Here is a 20,440-nt window from a genome sequence, read left to right on the forward strand (position 1 = left end):
TGTTATAAATCGATAACTTAATGCATAAAATAGATCTAACACCATCCAAATGGAGCCTCCATGCCAATCTAAACATAATGACACATTAAAAAATTATGGTTTCCCTGTTTCCCAAATATAAGCAGAAAAGTCACTGCTAATTTTGTAATACCACCTTGCCAACAAAGGTCCGTATCATTAAAGCTATGGTTTTCCCAGTAGTGATGTATGGAAGTGAGAGCTGGACCATAAAGAAGGCTGATCGCCGAAGAATTGATGTTTTTGAATTATGGTGTTGGAGGAGACTCTTGAGAGTCCCATGGACTGCAAGAAGATCAAATCTCTCCATTCTTAAGGAAATCAGCCCTGAGTGCTCACTGGAAGGACAGATCCTGAAGCTGAGGCTCCAATACTTTGGCCACCTCATGAGAAGAGAAGACTCCCTGGAAAAGACCCTGATGTTGGGAAAGATGGCGGGAACAAGGAGAAGGGGAAGACAGAGGATGAGATGGTTGGACAGTGTTCTTGAAGCTACCAGCATGAGTTTGACCAAGCTGCGGGAGGCAGTGGAAGACAGGAGTGCCTGGCGTGCTCTGGTCCATGGGGTCACGAAGAGTTGGACACAACTAAACAACAACAATTCTGTAATGCCCATTTGTTGAAAGATGCACATACAAACAGTGCAACAAAAACTGTGCCAGGCAGCATAAACACCAGTCAGACAGATTTGTGATGACACAGGTAGGAAGAGGTGCAACAAATACCCAGATTTTCAGCAGCTGGGCTAATGATATTCACATGGCTTTCATTTTAAAACTGATTATGTCCATTCCATATATGAAAGACCAGTGTCCTTCAAAAATTATATCCTATCCCAAGTGTTGGGCATTTCCCAGGGGAAAGAAAAGTAGAACAACTTGTACCTTAGGGAAACAGAATTACAGTGTGCACCATAAAGAGATATGTACTAAACTTTTCTATCTGTAGCAAAATGATCCCACCAAGCAAGTACAAAGGAGAAACAGCACAGAGAGAATACTGATTGGGGAGTTATTTTCCCCTTTTGTCATGCACAAATTGGAGAGACTCTGCAGTTAAACTCCTGATACACTATTTATTTTATTTAAGTTTCACACAAAAACACTGCTTTAAATATTACAACAAATTTACAAAATAAAGGACACCAAAATGTATAACTTCTTCACCTATTTCTATGTTGTATTCTGCAGTTTTGATCCATGCAGAGAGTAGTGAGGACACTGAAAAACATTCAGAATCAGTTCTGAATTCTGGGCCTGAAGGGCAAAAAGATTACAGACTAGCATCAAGGATATACAGCTTGAGGCAGAAATCAACCCAGTGTGGTTTAGTGGTTAGAATGTGGTGCCTTCCAGACGGTGTCAGATTACAGTGGTGCCTCGCAAGACGAAATTAATCCGTTCCGCGAGTATCTTCGTCTAGCGGTTTTTTCGTCTTGCGAAGCAACCCTATTAGCGGCTTAGCGGATTAGCGCTATTAGTGGTTTAGCGGCTATTAAAGGCTTAGCGGCTTAGCGGCTTAGCTGCTAAAAGGCTATTAAAGGCTTAGTGGCTTAGAAAAAGGGGGGGAAAGCGAAAAAAAATCTCAAGACTCACAAGACATTTTCGTCTTGCGAAGCAAGCCCATAGGGAAATTCGTCCTGCGAAGCGCACTGAAAAACGGAAAACCCTTTCGTCTAGCGGGTTTTCCGTCTTGCGAGGCATTCGTCTTGCGGGGCACCACTGTACATTCCCATCATCACTGACCATTGGTAATGCTGGCTAAGGATTCTGGAAGCTGGAGTCCAATAAAATCTGGAGGCCACCATGTTGGCTAAACCTGGGTTAGAAAGGTTTAATTCGGGGGGAATTCAGGATCAAATTTCTACCCAGCCATAAAGCTCACTGGGTGACCTTGGGCCTGTCAGTATTTCTCTACCTAACCTACTTCAGAGGAAATACTGCTATTTCTACTAAAGTTTAGAAGACAACCCGCCACCTTGATTCTAAGCCCAATAACTGACCCTTTTTCTGAGCATGGATGCGATTGGGGGTCTTGAATTTGTAAAGGATTGCTTAAAATGTGGCTTGTGGCTAGAACTTTCCCCAATGAGCTGTGCCAGCCTACTTTGGTAGCTCTCGTTGATTAAAACCTAAGGGAGATACAACATGCAAAGCTTCCACGCCATGTGCAATTTGAAAGTGAAGATCAACTCTGTGTTGCTAGGTTTGGGGTGGGGAGATTATTCCTGACCTTGCATGAAAGTAGATGGAACTGAGGATATGGCACGATGCCATTTCTTGCTACATGACTCATAAACCTACAACATGCGCAACTTTCTGTCTCTTTGAATCCCAGGAACATCCTGAAGTTTGAAATAGTCAGCATCTCCCACCATCCCCCAGTATGCTTGGATCAAATCTCCATGGGAAAGATAAGCTTTTAGCCAAATCAGTTGGCTACATGCAGCACTGTGCTAAAGGTTCTTCTTTTTTCAAACAATACATATTTCTGCTTAAAAATAAAAACTACATACAGGGAATGACCATTGTGTGTGTGTTCAAAGGACACAGGACTGCACGCATGAGCCATTTTTCGACCTGGAAGAGGGAGGTGTAGTAAAGTTAGTATTCCCCTGGTAGCTATTCTTTGGTCAAGTGGAGAGTGAGGCCTTGTGGGAAACCAGTAAGGAATATGAGAGCTGTCCTGTTGCTTTAATTTGTGGGCCCGCTGGCTCCAAGGGCGTGAGAGGACTTCTATGGGAAAGGAATTGTTGGGCTAATTTGAAGGTTAAACACCTGTGTTCGAAGCTGTGACCACACCCTTTGAACTGCTATCTATCCTTGATTGCTTAAGAATGTACATCTGCCTAAGTTCTACCAGTCTCCATGGGAAGGGAGGAAACCCCTTGATCTGGGTTCTGAAGGCTTAATTGGGTTTTGAAGGTTTAATTGGCTCAGCTGCAATAAGTTAGAATTATGAGCCCTCAAGCCGTTCATTGGAGAATTCAAATGTAATCAAAGGGTTCTGATTGGGTTTTGGGGTTCCTAAGTCCATGTGTAAATTATGGATAAAAGATATTGCAAAGGGCCTTGAAGCACGCGCTCTGCATTTTCACAAGGAATCGCCCGGCTGCTGATATCCACCAAGCAGCCGTCTTTTCGTCTTTGTGCTTTTGCCTTGAAGATTTTCTGAGACCTTTGGATGTGGATTTCTGAAAAGACTCTAACTATCCCAGCTCTGCTTTAGAGTATAGAAGTGAGTATATAGCTAGCTATAATATACAACGTTTTTATTTTTCTGTACCTGTAATGTACCAAATGAAGTGCCTGCTTATTAGCATGTTTTTATGTTTTTAAAATAAACCTTAAGAAAGACATATTCTTGTGTTGTGTGTGCCTATCCGGGGGAATGGCTAATTCCAGCGTCTAGATTTCTTGGTTGCGCTGTATCAAAGGATTTCTGCCTGCAAGCTTGTGGAAGCAACTTGTAGTTTGGGGGTTAGCTGACTCCCTTGAGCTGTGGCTTCAGGTAACCCTGGGACGAGGGAGTGGTGGCAGCTCTACCAGTGCTATTTTGTCCTGTTTCTGAAAAGTAAACGGGTTTGCCAGCCTTGCCCAAGAAACCTGTTCTGGCCGGAGAAGCAAAGACAGGTGAGGGAGGGGCAAGCGGCTGGGTGCCCGGTTACTACAGGTGGACTTATGCATGCTCTGCCAATGCGCATGATGACCTGGAATGTGCCAATTTCTTTAGAGTTATTTCTGCTTTTATTATTTATTGTTGTCTAGCCACAACTCACTGCAGAACACCCTCTTCAAAAAGCAGGTCAGAGACTTTATAAGGAATACAGGATTAGTTCAAAGCTGACAGGAGCAAATTCCAAGGTCTTTTAAATGAGGAAGAACTATTCATTACAACTGTGAATTTATTATCTGGACACTTTGAGCATGCCCTAGGATGCCAAGCGTCCAAAGAGGAAGCATGCATGCAATGAAAATGAGGACCATTTGCTTTCTAATATTACTCTTATAGATTCCACATCCCATGTTATAATCTGCAATGGTTCCTTTCCTACTTTGTTCTTCTTTGCCTGTTTTAGACCTTGAACCAAAGATAAACAAAAATGTGCAGAATTTTGAGTACATAAGTTACAAGCAGCCTCGCATGAGCAAGTATATACATAGTTCAAGGGTTTGTTTCTCTCAGACACAAAAAGAAGAATGTAGGGGAGTTACATTCTTGATGTGTAAGCTTCTTTGACAGGCTGGTTGATAGTTCTTGGGAAGAGTGGACAGGAAGGACTGATGCACAGTGGCACCAGAGACAGGTAGAAATGTGGGCCTGGAAGCAAATGTAGGTACAAAGTAGGAATCTGAAACCCAGGCCCTCCAAGGTAGGTGTCAGGGAACTGACATCGGAGCTAGAGGTGGAGGGAAGGCTCTCCAATGATGCTGGAGAAGGGCCCAGCAGGGAGAGAGGCAGCTCAGCAGATGGGGAAGCAATTCAGTGCAACACCAGGAATAAGGAGGGGCAGATGGGGGAATTGGCGAGAGGGCTCCCAGACTCTTCACCGGACACCAGCGGGGAGAGTACTGGTCCTCCGCTACCCACGCCCTCCCTGCGCAGAAGACTTCCGCGCAGAGAAAGTAGGAGGAGACTGGGTGTCAAACAACTTTTATGTTGGAAAAGGTTTAAGAAACGCCCACTGACGAATTCTGCTAGCGACTGAGGCAGCCATGAATTGAAGGGCTGTCCAGACAGAAAGGTTTAACAAGGCAACATAGCCAGGAGAGGCGGCAACTTACGCACGAGCAACCCCATACCATTATAGTAGCTTTCTCTGAAACACCGCCTGTTGCATGTGTTAGGCTGCCTTTGTAAGTTGAGTCATCACAATCCGGTGGAATATAAGGGAGAAAAGTGGTAGCCCATCTATTTGCCTCTTGCCTTTCCCTTGTAAGCTGACTGAAACACTATCAGCTGCATCCCTGCTGAGCATGCAGCTGTCAGTGGCGACTGTGCGGTGTTGGGGCTACCACCCCAGCAGTTCCTAGCTGCATGTCCTGCATCAGAGCATGTTGATGCCACTGGCAACTGGGCTGGACTGGGACTGACTTCCCACTTGCATTGTGCTCACCATGCCCATCTCAGCTGTGGAATTGCAGAGCATACAGCATCTGGCGATGATGAGGCTTGGCAGGGACTTTCTGCCTGTCTGCACTCCCGGCACATGCAGTCTGAATTTTATTCCATAGGAATCCAGATGCTAGGAACTAGAGCTCCCGATCGCAGTGGATAAAAAGAAGCCTGAGAATTATTTACATTCATGCTTCACAATATTAACATGGGGGGGGGGGGAATAGCAACTGCATTTGTATCCTGCTTTCCCCGAGGAACTCAGGATGGGGTTATCCTAGTTCATGTTCACGACAGCATGCAAAGAGATAATGGCTTGCCCAAGGCCACTTAGTAAATTTAACGGCTGAATAGGAATTTGCACTTGGATCTCCCTGATCCCGGCCTAACGTTCTGCTCATTTCACCTTGCTGGCTGTATCCATCACAATGCTGTATGATCACAGCATCATGGTGACAACAACTGATTGTCCAACAAACCACAGGTTAACCACAAGCTGTCATAGAGATGATGGCTTGTTTCTACAAAGGTCTGCATGTTTTAAAGTCCCCCTTGTCTCATGCTTTCATAGCCTGGTGTACGTGTAGATTATGGTGGCCAAACAAACCATGGTTAAGGGAGGATGCTGGGTTCACATATCAAGCCAATGTTAAAACAAACCAAGGTTAATAGGCCAACAAAAAACCATGGCTTCAGATTATAGTTTATTGATAGTAGCAAACACACACACACACACACACACACACACACACACAAAACACACCCATAGTTAACATTGACTTCTGGATGTTGCTTTTTTCTCCTTATTTCCTTTTGACTCCTGGCATTCTTTTTTCTGGACATCATACACAGGTAGATTTATAAATGGATTCTCATGTATAGACCTCATATTATGTGTAGTCATGTAGATCAAGATATAGCCACACATGTCTCACTGAGATAAATGGGATTGTAATACGATTAAGAAGAGTGCAGATTTGCATGGAAATTGTCCTTATTGCGACAGAAGCGTTCTATCTTTCTTTAGAATAAATTGACAAATTATTTCATGCCTTGTAATTGTTTGCACTGCTTTTTTTAAAAAAAGAGTTCTCCTTTGAAGGAGGTTGAGGATCTTGTAGCAACTAAATTGGTTTCAACTGATGACATGCAAACTATTTCAAAATCTGCGATGCTTTACACATTAAATCCCTGGCTAAATTTATGGACAGAGTTCGTAATTGGAAACACTGAAACCAGATCTGTACATCAACTTCCTAGCTTATACACACTGCTGTTTCTGTTCATATTCACGTACAGAACAGGATGGCAAGAGAGACTGGGACACTGTCTTTCACTCACCTTGTGAACGAACTGCTCCACTCGAGTCTGAAGTCCCCATACTTCAAATTTCACAGTCACCAGTTTGTAGGAACACATGATGGGCTCTTGAGTGTCTCTCCAGCCTTCTTTTAATAGGCCTCTCCCAGTCTTCTCTGATTTGAAGTGTTTAGGGTCCTGCAAAATGGAAAGGAAAGAACTCTAGGAGATAATGAATCCATGCTGGAAAAGTATCTGTGCTGGGATATTATACAAGATTATTGATAAATGGGATAGAAGAGTAGCACACTTCAAAAGGGCTTTGTCCTGCTAGTAACAAGTAACCAGCTTCAGGTGCAGTAATGTAAGCCAAGCCAACGCATCAGGAAATAAGTTGCATTAGTTTCCTGTGACCTGAGATATACAAGAAGTGCCCAGTGCCACCTCTGGTCACACTCTGACCTCCTCTTATCATGTCTCAATATGCAACTCAGCTGCTAACTGGTGCAAGACCACTTAAGGTTTGCACATTTCTTTCCACAGAAGTGAAATTAAGTTCTAGAAGCTCTTTGCCGAATATGTGCCCTTAAGTACAGTGGTCCCTTGGTTCTCGAACTTAATCCATTACGGGAGTCTGTTCGACTCCCAAAACCATTTGAAAGCCAAGGCGCAGCTTCCAATTGGCTGCAGAAGCTTCTTGCACCCAAGCGGATGTTTGGCTTTCCGAAAAATGTTCGCAAACCGGAACACTTACTTCCAGGTTTGTGCTGTTCGGGAGCCAATTTGTTTGACAATGAAGCCGTTCGAGAACCAAGGTACCACTGTACAGTAGGCACCCCAACCACATTCACAACAGGTTTCGCTCAATAAACAACGCATTGGATTTGATTTTGGTTTGAGTAGGTTTTGGCTTTGCTCCCAATTCATACTTGGGCTGTGTGCAGTGGTACCTTGAGTTAAGTACTTAATTCGTTCCGGAGGTGCGTTCTTAACCTGAAACTGTTCTTAACCTGAAGCACCACTTTAGCTAATGGGGTCTCCCGCTGCCACTGCGCTGCCGGAGCATGATTTCTGTTCTCATCCTGAAGCAAAGTTCTTAACCCGAGGTACTATTTCTGGGTTAGCGGAGTCTGTAACCTGAAGTGAAGTGTACGTAACCCGAGGTACCACTGTATAGACACCCAACGAGTCCCATCAGCAGAAGCCATGCACAATGACTTCCACTTACCCAATAGGGCTTCTCCCAGTCTCCTCCCCGCAAAACTGGCTCTAGGGGAAGTGAGAAGATCCCCCAGAACAGCCCATGGGGGGAGAAGAAGGGGGACTTGTTCTACCTGGTAAGGTGAAATGATTGCACTGACGGAACAATCAGAAAAGCACAGCATTGAATTCTGGAGGTCTGTGGGAATGACTTCCAACTTTAATCCTATGTTGGGATTAAATCTAGCATTCGGGAGCTGGAAAACTACAAATAATCTACAGGATAAAGTGGGAGACCCATTTATGGAGAATTTATTTATTTATTATATTTATATTTAATTTATATTTATTAATACCTTTCCTGATTGCAGCACTTCTCCTAGTTCCATACTCTTCTGTAACCTGGTGCACATGGCAACACCTTAATCATTTAAATGTATTTAATAAAGGGCTTGTCCTTGTAGCGGCTTGATCTCACCAAAAACCTGGTTTTTTCCCCAGTTTGAATTTGATCTCAGCAGTCCACATCTGTGTGTCTTTGAAGTCGAATCCTTTTTCATTCTACTAGGAATGTCACACTTATTAGCCAATTCCTCTCCCCTGTCACTCCCTTCATTTCACAGAACTATAGAATTGTAGAGTTTGAAGGGACCTCAGGGGTCCTCTAGTCCAACCTCCTGCAGTGCAGGAATCTCAACTAAAGCACCCATCTTACATGGCCATCCAACCTCTGCTTAAAAATCTCCAATGAAGGAGAGTCCACCGCCTTACAAAGAAGTCCATTCCACTGTGCATCTGTGCAGGTAATGTAGTACTTATGTGTGAAGCCCCTTTTAATAATAATAATAATAATAATAATAATAATTAATAAGTCCCACCCAGGATGTGTGATTTATTGACTATGTATTGCTGTTATGCCTCAGATTTCAGTTTATGCAGAAAGCAGAGAGTTTAACAGTAAAAAAACCAACCAACCACAGCTGCTCCATTGCCAGAAGTACAGCCAACTGCCACAAAAGGAACAAGAAAGAAAATAGAAGTAAGGGGCATGGAAAGAGGAAGTTGGCAAGCAGAAACCAGATCCACCCAGAGAGGAAAAAAATGATGTTAAACATCCGCTTCCCACACTGTTGTGGTTTCAATGCAACCCCAAAAATGAGATTGAGGTTATGTTATTCTTTATATATCGAACATATACCCAAATCTACATGTTTAGTGTTTAGTTCCCAGCACATAACAGTTTTTAGTTTTACTCATAATTCTTTGTGTAGGACCAAATTATTATTAATAATAATTATTATTAAGCTGGATGTGTTGGCATGATTTTAAGAGGACGCTTTAGCTGTGCTTCCCTGTGTTATTTTGCAATGTGATGGTTTTATGGTTTTTATTCATCATATAGATGTTTTTATTGCTTTTTATTTTTTAAAACTAGCTTGTAAGGAGTTATACTAAATATAAATACCGTATTGGCCTGAATATAAGCCTCACTTTCCCCCCAAAATTCTGACCGTGAAAAGTTAAGGTGCGGCTTAAATTCGTGACCTTACAAAAATTGGCTTTTATAATATCGCTGCTGAAACAGACTGAAACTGCTGAAACAGAACGGGTATGAGTGCCTGCAGAATTTTAAGGGAGTGGCTTATATTTGGGTACGGCTTATATTTGGTCCAATACAGTAACAACTACTGCTGCTATTAACAGCAAGCTTCATATACTTTTATTTTTTTTTTAAATAATATTTATTACTTTTATAGATTACAAAAAGAGAAAAGAAAAACAGAAAAAAAGACAAAGAAGAAAAGCAAAAAGAAAAAAACAATACAATACAATATATAAACAATGCAAAACACAACCTAAACTCAAAACTAAACACATTAAACTAAACTAAACAAACCCCACTCCCTAACCTTAACCCTAAATGAAACAAAACAAAAACAATTTAAAAACATACATCATCTCTTTTTCCGTACTCTATCTTTCATTCCCTTGTTTCCTCAACCTCCTCTCACCTCCCTTTTTGTATTCCACTTCTATTAATTGTTTCAGCAAATCCTTTCCATCTTTCTCCATTTTCTATCATATTGTAAATAACGTATTTTTTAACCTTATTTTCCATTAAAACTAAAATACTTATATATGCTTAACTCCTTATAACGTTTCTGCTAAGCCCATAAAAAATCATTCCACCATTTTTCTATCACTCATTAGTTTTACCATAAGTCTATATATAAACTTTAAATTTTCCAATCTTCTTCCACCATCTCCTCTCCCTGGTTTCGGATTCTGCCAGTCCTTTCCGTCAACTCCATAAAGTCCATCAACCTGGTGATCTTATGTCCGAGGCTCTTAACTCTTTTCCAAGTCCCTTCTGCAGGTCTTCTTCATTTTCTTTAATGCTAAAGAGCAAATCTCGGGGAAACTCCAACCTGTCAATCCTTTTCTTCCTTCTGAACAGATCAGCCAAATTTCCATAGTTAAAGCTACAGTCCATAAAGTATTTCAGGGCATATTTCAAGATTCCTCCAAGTCCAAAGGCCCCCAAAACTTCAATCTCCTCCAGGCCCGAGTCCATGTCCCAAAATTCAGTTAATCCCTGCATAGAGGGATCTTTCCAACTTTCCTTCTTTAGTCCAAGCTGGGATCCATTCCTCAGAGTCTGACTTTTCCTAGATTCAATCATAAAAGGCCTCAACTTATAGTCCTCAATTTGCTTCTGTAAAGCCACGGATCTCACTTGTATTACTTTATGTTCAACAACAGCAGCATTCTCCTTCTCCTCCTTCTCCTCTACCATTTGTCCTGCCAAAATGGATTCCTGTACCAAGTCCTGAATTATTTCTGTGTTGGTGTTCGCTTTTTGACTCAAATTAGTCACTTTCTGTTCCAAATTATCAACTTTAAAAGTCATGTCATCCATCTTCTTGTGAAGCTGTCCCAGCGAACAGCTTATCTTACATAAAACAGTCACAATGGCCTCTCCTGTCAACATTTTTAAATGGTCCAAGGTCACTCTCTGGTTCTCAGAATCCTTATCTGCAGCTGGAAATCCCCCAGTTACAGTAACAGCTTCAAAAGCTCCCTTTAGAGGGAAACAGTCTCCACTTGTATCAGTTCTTTCAGGCACAACTCAAGCATTAAAGATAAATTTTCAGTTACTTTTCCTCTTTTTTAAACGCAGAGGAGGACAATGGAAACAGTATCTTACTCTCATTTAGCTAGCTGTCAAATCCGTTCTGTCAAATGCACTCTCTCCAAACGTCATCTGGCAGCCTGTTCCCAGGTTCAGAGCAGTGGTAATTTGATTTTTCACTCTCTCCTGCAGGCTCACTAGATCCAAAATTTCCCCCTCTTCTCCTGCTTCCAAGGGGGGTTTTGCATTTTAAACCGATGGAAATTTAATCCTTTGCCAAAAGCTTTCAAAGACTTTAACTTGTAACGTCTTTGCTTCAGTCTATTTACAAAAACGGAAGGCGGACTTCCTGTTTATGACCTTCCCGCTTCAGTGCCAAATTAAAGTATTTAAAAATCCAATTTTCCGTTTTACTCACGAGTAGTTGTTTAAAATTCAATTGTCCACAGGAAAAAGTCAGCGCTCTCCAGCAACAGCAATGCGGCTTCACTCCGTGAAAGAAGCAGTCGATTCAAAGCACCGCGCCACTCACCCCACGTCGCTCCGGATCTCCAAAACACAGTTTCCCTGCGAGTAGGGGAGGCGCAAAAGGTGCCAGCCGAATCCCAGGTTCACAAGCTTCTCCTGCTTGTGATTTCAATGGGTCTCCACCTTCGCCGTGGCAGTCAGACCCTGTTTTTCAGGGAGCAAGTTCCTCCCGAATGGAGGAGCTCCGCCATTGCCGGAGGCGCCAACCCGGAAGTCCGCTTCATATACTTTTAAAGGTCATGGCCATTACTGATAACACTGGGCAACAATTTTTTACTTTTTGAATGTTGTCTAGATTTCTACAACTGATTTAGGATATTTTTGCACTGCTGAATCAGGAAATGGCATCCGTTTCTCTCCATCAGGTCAGGTTTACTGTATACTGAATGGTGGGCATTGATAAAGGTAAGTACACATAAATTGCATGTTGCTTCACCATTTTTCAAACTTCAGGGCTTGAACTTCCGTTTCTTGGAACTCCTGGAATGCTCAGCTTCAGGGAGGTCTCTCTTCAAAGTCCAACAGTAGTCAGCCATCATGACTGCGTCCCAGCGACCCTGATACCTGGTCTCCATCTCTTTCATGTCCTGATGGAATCTCTCCCCCTGCTCGTCACTCATTGAACCCAGGTTCTCAGGAAACCGGTCCATATGTGAAAATAGGCAGTGCATCTTGACGCTCATGTTGCAGCCCAGGTTTCTGAAAGCAGTCAGCATGTTCTCCGTAGTTTCTGGCCTTATTGTTACCCAGAAAGTTCTTCACTACCAGAACAAATGCCTTCCACGCTTCCAGTTCCACTTCGTTCATTGAGTTGCCGAACTCTGGATCTCTGATGAGCTGATGGATCTGAGGACCGTCAAAGATGCCAGCTTTCAACTTCTCCATGGTCAATCCTGGAAAAGCCTGGCACAAGTAAGTGAAGCAGTCACCATCCTTGTCCAGAGCCTTGGTGAACTGCTTGATTAAGCCAAGCTTGATGTGCAGCGGTGGGAAGAGTATTCTGTCTCTGTCCACCAGAGGGTCATTGATGACGTTCCTCTTTTTGCAAGGCACCAATTCCTCCCGCACAGGCCAGTCCTTCTTCGTGTAATGCTGAGAACGGTCCCTACTATCCCACATGCACAGAAAACATGGGTACTTGGTGAAGCCAGACTGTTGTCCCAACAAAAAGTTCACCATCTTCAGGTCAACACAAATAAACCACTTATGCTGATCATAACCAATTTCTCCAGCACATACTTCACCGCTTCATAGTTCTCCTTCAGTGTAGTCGAGTGAGCCAGGGGTATAGAGGCAAACTGGTTGCCGTTGTGTAGCAGAACACATTTCAGTGATCGCTTGCTGCTGTCAATGAACAGTCTCCAATCTTTGAGTTCGTACTGTGGCACTCCAAGCTTGAGCAGAAGCTATGCAATATCTGCACAGTACACCAAGTCCTTCTCTTCCGACAGAAAACGAAGGTACTCTTGATGCCTGTTGCGGAAGAAGCTGATGCGAGCACTGTCAGAGAGGAGGTTTTTTTCCTTCAATCTGGATGCCAACAGTTCGGCAGAGTCCTTTGACAAGCTGAGGTCGCGATCTAGATCATTCAACTCCTTTTGGGAAAATGGATGTGGAGCATCATCTTCAAGAACCACTTCTTCTTCTTCATGTCCTTCAACACTGGAGGCATCTTCGTCACTAATGTCAGGAAGTTCTCTGAAGATAGGCACTGGAATTTCATCACAATGAGCTACAGGACGACGTGCTGATTGAAGATCAGGATTAACTTAGTTTTGATCCCCCAACTTTATGCTTTGCCGCACCAATTTATGGAAGATTTCGAGGTTTTATGACTTCAAACTGATCCCTTTTCGACATAATCACCCAGAACTATCAGACCTGAATACTTCTTGTCATTAAAATAATCATTTCCAATCAAAACAATTATTCGACATGGCATTTTACCCCCACCAACTTCTTCTAAAATGCTCCACACAAGCGTACATGTGAACAAAAACGTAAAAAAATGACATGTGGCCATAGCTCAAAAACTTGACCTGATTGAGCAAAACCAATGTGATTTTTGGATTCAGCGCATCAGATTCGTCCTAAATCAACTGAAAAGATGCAGACAACAAATTTGTTGTTGACCAGTGTAATCATTTTCAAATTAATTTGTTCACCTGAGTGACCAACAAATTCAAGTTAGTGCTCAAACTTGTTAAATTTGGCAAGACTCAGAGACTGTGATGTTAGCACCACAGAGCTGTGAAGAACTATATTCATTTTCTAGATGGCAATAAAAACAAGAACTCTTCACACAATTCCCCTATTCCCAGCAAAAACCAACTAGAGCTTAATCTAATGAATAGAAATGTTATTAAGACCAACTTGGTTGTTAAATTGAAATGAGTTTGTATGGATTCTGAATTGAAGTGATATATAATCATACAGTGAAGGAGAATTAGTTTAGGAGGAAAATTTTAGCTTTATTTCCTATAATATTGTGACCCCGGTTTAGAAAATAGCATATATTTAAATTTATCTCTATTCACAACCTGAAATATAGGTTAAGCGTTAGCACAATTTGTCTAAAGTATGTATAATGTCTATTTTAAATATGGATAATATGCATTGGGTTCAGAGCAAAGTTAGAAATATGGTTTTAATGGGCGTCAGCCTTTCATAAAGCAACCTCCTAAAATATAGACTACCAGGACTATTATAGGGAATTGCAGATCTTTGCTTTTGATGTTGCAGGTACTTCTGCAATGATGGTACCAGATGGTTATTTACACTTTTATATTTTCCAAATAAGTGCTCATTGCATTCACAATTATGCCAATCCAAAACATTTTCTTCAGTGTTTTCAGAACATATCTTTTTGAAAATATGATTGAAAATTGGCACAATCTCTCCCGCCCCTTAAAAAAGAAGAAGACAATAATTACATTTGGCTTCCTATTTTTCTTTGGACCCAACAGAAAATCAAGCATGGGCAGCAGTACTTCTGCCTTGTTAACCCTCAATACCGAACATGCTATTTTTAAAGCATTCTGCACTTGGCGTTACAATGTACTGAAAACATGGAGCAATTTATGCTATTTGCTAGCAAAATTATTCTGTCAAAATGAGGTTGCCTCATAAATTAGAGCTGACAGAAGCACCGAGGGGAGGAGAGGAACATTCTAAAGCAAGTTGATAAAAGAGGTCTTATTATGGTGCAAGTGGAACCATTATTTCCTGAACCAGACAGATGCTGGCTGCATCCCTGTGACAGTTAAGCATGAGTGAGCTCCATTGCTCTGAACAGGCATCTGTGCTGGGGCGGAAAGAGCACAAAACTTTTTTTAATTAAAAAAAAAAGGTTCTCTTATTAAAAAGCGAATTTACATTTGCTCTGAAGACTAAAGCAAATAAAACAGCAGGCATCTAAAAAGAACCTGCCTCTGTGAGTTCCAGCAGACTTAAGATTTTATTTTTCTTTAATAGCATAGCACCACATCGGCTGCCTCTGAATAGAAAACTGTTTTTAAACAGAAGAGAGTTTTAATAGTTTGGGCTGCATGACATTGGGGTGGAGGGCAGGTTAGTCAGCAGTTGCTTTTTGGATCCTGGTCACTGACTTTGGGCTGCATCTTATGTTAGACCCATTAGAATGAATGAACCTGATTAACTTTTGTCCATTAATTTCAATATATCTGTTCTGAGTGGAACTTAGTTGTATACAACCCTTTATTTCCAGATCTGTTCTGATTAACACTTTACTATTTGATTATCTTCAGTCTTGAAAAGATTTTTTTGGAAAAATTTAATGTTTATATTAGATACTCTTATTTTAAGCAGATCCTATCTCTGTGAGATATAATTTTACTGCATGATTTCTTCTAATTAGCAGCAATGAGACAATATCTCTTGTCATGCATGCGCCGAGCACGCTTAGCTGATATCTTATAATCTAGACTGAATGAGATACATACTGATTTTGACACATCCTAAAAAAGGTATTTCTTTTTTACAGCCTGATTTATGGCTTATTCCAGAATGGAATATTGGACCATCAGTCTCTTCAAGACTTCCCTGGGGGGTGGGAGCAGAATGCCCTTTCTTCTCTCTCTGTGTGTGTGTTTATCTATATCTATCTATCTATCTATCTATCTATCTAATTACTATTGTTATTTCAGGAACATTGGTATTCTATATATTACTATTTCAAAGGTTCATAGTCCAGAAAGTAAGTGAAGGAGGCCTTTCCCCCCCTTGACCTGTGCCTGCAAATTATGTGTGCCCTTGAACTTAAGGGGCAGATGTTTTGTGGACTGTCCATTTTTAGACAATATAGAAATAAAATTCACTAAGTTTTCCTTCATAGTAATATGCTAATTTAATATTAGTGCTGTGGTGCTTAGCTCTACATCAGAGATAAATGCCTACTGGTCTCTGGTCTCTTTGGTTTTGGTGCTGTGGTCCCACAATGCAAAAATACTCAAGGAGGGTACATAGTAGGGTAAGGTAGGGGTGTGGCCTGGGGAGAGGTTATGTGGTTGAGGAGCATGTGCCGCAGAGGAGGAGTTCTGAGGGCCAAATAGAGAGGCTTGGAGTACTGATCTGGGCCCTCTGCTTTAAGTGCTAAGATAAGAGATAAGGGGTGTTAGTGCTAAGCACCAAAGTACTATTGGAGAAAAGCAAATACATTTACTTACTTTGAGCTTCTAGTTATTAATATTTTTATTTATTAAATTTGTATAGTTAATGCATGTTTAAATCACATGAGGGCACTGTTTTGTCTAAGTTAACTCTACCCGTAAAAGCTGAGCCATTTTGTTTCTTCTCTCCCAACATGTTGAGACAAGATGTTTGCTATTCTCTTTCATCCTGCCAATAGAAAGCTTGCATGAATAAAGCCTTTGAACTCCAAAATGATATTTTTTATTTAACTCACCAAAGCTGCAAGCTCTCCTAACAATAACTAAGATCCAAGATAAGCCTCTGGCTGATCTTTAAAAGGCAGCAGGTACAGGGTTGTTTCTGACTTTAGTGCTGCAACAGTTCTTTGGCAGTAAATGGGAGCATTTCTATCCACCCTCAAGATTTCTTGTTTGCAACTCTAGCTTGAGTTCAATGAAGGATGGCAAAGCAATATTCTTCATTTGCAGTCATAGCTTGAGTCACCTGATGTCATGATGTCAGGTGGATAGTCCCACACAGGTCAAAATGGTCCTTCAAGAATAGGTCAGCTCTGTATCCAGCCCTCTAGTTCCAATTCAATATCTGTGCTTTACAGGGCCAACACAGTACATTTTGCCACTGTAGGTGACCCGCCCCCCAATGCCCTGTGGATGCACTCCTTACTCTTAGGCCCAGGGATTTCCAAAGAGACACAGTTGCATGGTGTCTTCTTTCAGACCAAACTCCAACTGGGACTCTCAGATAAGAATGGAGAGAGTTTTTTTCGCCCCTTCCACTGTGGGAGAGGCAACCTCTGGGAAAATGGGTGATTCTGTTTCAGAGCTTCAATATTCAAAAAGTATGCCAATACTAGCTATCCAACTGTTAACATTTTAGAGACTGTCTCAAAGCACTTCATAAAGGTGTATTTTTCAAGACAGAATCAAGGCTAGGGGCTTTGGTCTTCATGTAGCTTGTCATCTACTCCAACTGGGAATGATAATAATTGCCTTCCAGACTTTTTGCCAAAGATGGGAGGATGAGGGCAGCCTTTTCAGCTCATCACCCATGTTGTTTCTGGTCTACAGCCCTTAAAACAGTTCACAGCTGTTGCCTTCAGCGTTTAGTATCATATATGGTTTTAGCATTATACTATTGTGTTAATGTATAGAAAGTCAACATAAAATGTTTAGATTTAGCCTTTTGTCAACTCCATAATGATAATAGCAGTTAGGCATAAGATGTGTTGCTGCAGTGTAATAAATGTTATTGATGTTGTAAATTTTCATGTAGATAATTGAATAACTTTGCCCATGAGCTATGACAAATAGGGCCTATTTGCTGCCAAGATATATTGGATTTTGTATGCTGCAAAATCGTATCTTGTCACTCAATTTAATAGTGTTTTATTAGAAATATGAAGGCATATTAATTCTATGCAAATTCCCTGGAGTTGTCACTCCCATGCAACAAGAAAAGTATTGAGTAAAGTCAAAACAATACAGTGGTACCTTGGGTTACATACGCTTCAGGTTACATACGCTTCAGGTTACAGACTCCGCTAACCCAGAAGTAGTACCTCAGATTAAGAACTTTGCTTCAAGATGAGAACAGAAATCGCACGACGGTGGCGCAGCAGCAGCGGGAAGCCCCATTAGCTAAAGTGGTGCTTCAGGTTAAGAACAGTTTCAGGTTAAGAACGGACCTCTGGAGCGAATTAAGTACGTAACCAGAGGTACCACTGTATGCAGCTAAGTCATTCCAGCACATGTTTACGTAAAGCATTTTAACTCAGCTCCTTAGCCAAAAAGGCCCTTGGAGCAGCTTAAGCTTAATATTTAAGATAATCCCTGCTTGCAGACTTATATTATAAAAGTCATGACAAACATAAGGAAAAAGGTGTGAGAAGGGAGGAGGAAAAGAAAGTGAAATGCACTTAATCAGCACTTGGTGGGTGGAAAAATTCTTCTTATCACTTGGTAGGATCAGAAGAGATAACCAAGCTATACTTGGTCGAGACTATTTATTCCAGAGCAGTATGCATGTCTGAATGGGCTTTCTGCACAATGCAAATCTACACTGCTCAAGAGCATTAAGTCCTTTACCTACCTCTGATTCTTTGTAATAGCGCTCAGGAATTTCGTCGCAGGCAATATCAATAAAGCAGACTTCTCTCTCAAGATCTTTGGCTTCATTATCAAATATCTGCAAGATGTAAAACAAACACTCTTCAGTGTTCTGATGGGCATGTAGTCTAAACTTAATCATGAATGTTATGAACCGGCAACAGCTTGTCTTAAGGAACAAAGGCGCTGGTTCCAAAAACAGCAGAGGATGTTCTTGGCAATATCTCATAGTTACAGGCTGGCACCAACGACAAGCAATATTCTCAAAATATGGAACACAACTCTGAGACATTTCTTTTCACAACATCAGAAGGCTTTCCAGTTCTTCAGTTTTTATTGTAATAATGATAGAAATGAGCAATAAGTTACCAAAAAAAAAAAAAAAAAAAAGTCTTCCAGTTCTTCTTGCAATTGATAGTTTGGAAACATCATACGAGCAGTGTGGCCTAACTGCTCAGAGACACAACAGCTCTTTCCCACTGGTGACAGGCCCTCTGCCCACAGTAGCTCCCTGTGTCTCCTCTGGTACCTTGCTCCTAACATCTCAGTTGTTGCAAAAATACATAGAAATCCCTATTTTTAAAACATACTGTTCTTTGCTCAGCGCTTTATTAAGAAGTTATTAAGAAGTTCTAGGGGCAGTGCTGCTGGGTTTGGCTTCCTTTGGAGGAGGGAAAACTGGAGACTTGACCTGTCATCATAATATGGCTCATTTGTGAATTTGCTGTACGTATAAATTTAGGTGTAGAGTCTCGCTTAAAGCATTCCTACAAGGCCAGCAGACTCACTGTTTCTAATAATAATAATAATAATAATAATAATAATAATGATAATAATAATAATAATAATAATAATAATAATAATATATTTATTTATACCCCGCTCATCTGGCTGGGTTTCCCCAGCCACTCTGCGCAGCTTCCAGCAGAATATTAAAATACAATGATTCATCTAAGATTTAAAGCTTCCCTAAACAGGGCTGGCTTCAGATGTCTTAATAATAATAATAATAATAATAATAATAATAATATCAGATCATCAGAGAGATGCCCTGTGCCACCAAGGTGGTTTTAGTCAGCTCACCTCTTGCTTTCTCCATCACACTTGTGATGGTGCACACTGGTCAAAAGTTACTCTATCTGTAATGCTGTGGATGAAGTCTGGTTGTGGTTTGTTTCCATAAACGGTAAGTCAAGAACAAACCTTAGTTACCACTTGTCGTTTGCTTGGAGGAAACAAACCACGAGCCTGGTTTGGGATGACACGTCCAGCCGGACTCTGGCTTGCAGCAGGAGCAGGGGAGGAGCATCCCAAAAACTTTTGGAGGAGCATGCACCAGCACACTGCTCATTCACATTAAACCATAGCTGGTTTTAAAACAATGATTTTGTGTGATATGTGAACCAGGCCACACACACACACACACTCCCCTTAACAAAGGGTGGTGACACCACCTCCCTCAAACTATTTGATTCAAAAAGTCACACGGATGTTATACTACAGGGATGTTCAACAGGTCAATCACGATCTACTGGTCAGTCGTGGGGTGTCCAAAAGCTCAACAACTTTTTGTCAATCCAATGGGTAGATCACTGCCAGTTTTTTAAAAGTGGGAGTAGATCGCAGTCTCTTGTAAGCTGGACATCCCTGTTATACTAGAAGAGTAACATGCACTTTGCACAGGCCTGCTTTCCCTGTTGCACATAATATTAATAATAATAATAATAATAATAATAATAATAATAATAATATATTATTTATACCCCGCCCATCTGGCTGAGTTTCCCCAGCCACTCTGGGCAGCTCCCAATCAAGTATTAAAAACCATACAGCGTTAAATATTAAAAACTTCCCTGAACAGGGCTGCCTTCAGATGTCTTTTAAAAATAGGATAACTACTTATTTCCTTCACATCTGAAGGGAGGGTGTTCCACAGGGTGGGCGCCACTACCGAGAAGGCCCTCTGCCTGCTTCCCTGTAACCTTACTTCTCGCAATGAGGGAACCGCCAGAAGGCCCTCAGTGCTGGACCTCAGTGTCTGGGCAGAACAATGGAGGTGGAGACGCTCCTTCAGGTATACAGGACCGAGGCCGTTTAGGGCTTTAAAGGTCAGCACCAACACTTTGAATTGTGCTCGGAAACGTACTGGGAGCCAATGCAGATCTCTCAGAACCGGTGTTATGTGGTCCCGGCGGCCACTCCCAGTCACCAGTCTAGCTGCCGCATTCTGCATTAATTGCAGTTTCCGGGTCACCTTCAAAGGTAGTCCCACGTAGAGTCCAAGTAGTCCAAATAGTCCCATAGCCAGGCTGCAAAGGACTTAGATATGAACCAAGGTTTTGTTGAACCAAGGTCAATGTTTCAGCCACTA

General features: G+C 41.6%; 1 protein-coding gene across 2 annotated transcripts in view; it reads right to left on the reverse strand.

Moving 5' to 3' along the window:
• Window positions 1-20,440, reverse strand: part of PITPNC1 (phosphatidylinositol transfer protein cytoplasmic 1) — a 141,543-nt gene that overhangs the window by 18,224 nt on the left and 102,879 nt on the right. For both annotated transcript variants that reach the window (XM_080994989.1, XM_080994990.1), the window contains 2 exons: window positions 18,053-18,148; window positions 6,475-6,630 (listed from right to left, as the gene is read on the reverse strand). In XM_080994989.1, coding sequence (XP_080851115.1) covers window positions 6,475-6,630; window positions 18,053-18,148 — 252 coding nt within the window. The remainder of the gene's footprint in view (window positions 1-6,474; window positions 6,631-18,052; window positions 18,149-20,440) is intronic.

This window comes from Podarcis pityusensis (assembly GCF_964106645.2).
Source record: "Podarcis pityusensis genome assembly, chromosome: 2".
Lineage (NCBI taxonomy): Eukaryota > Metazoa > Chordata > Lepidosauria > Squamata > Lacertidae > Podarcis > Podarcis pityusensis.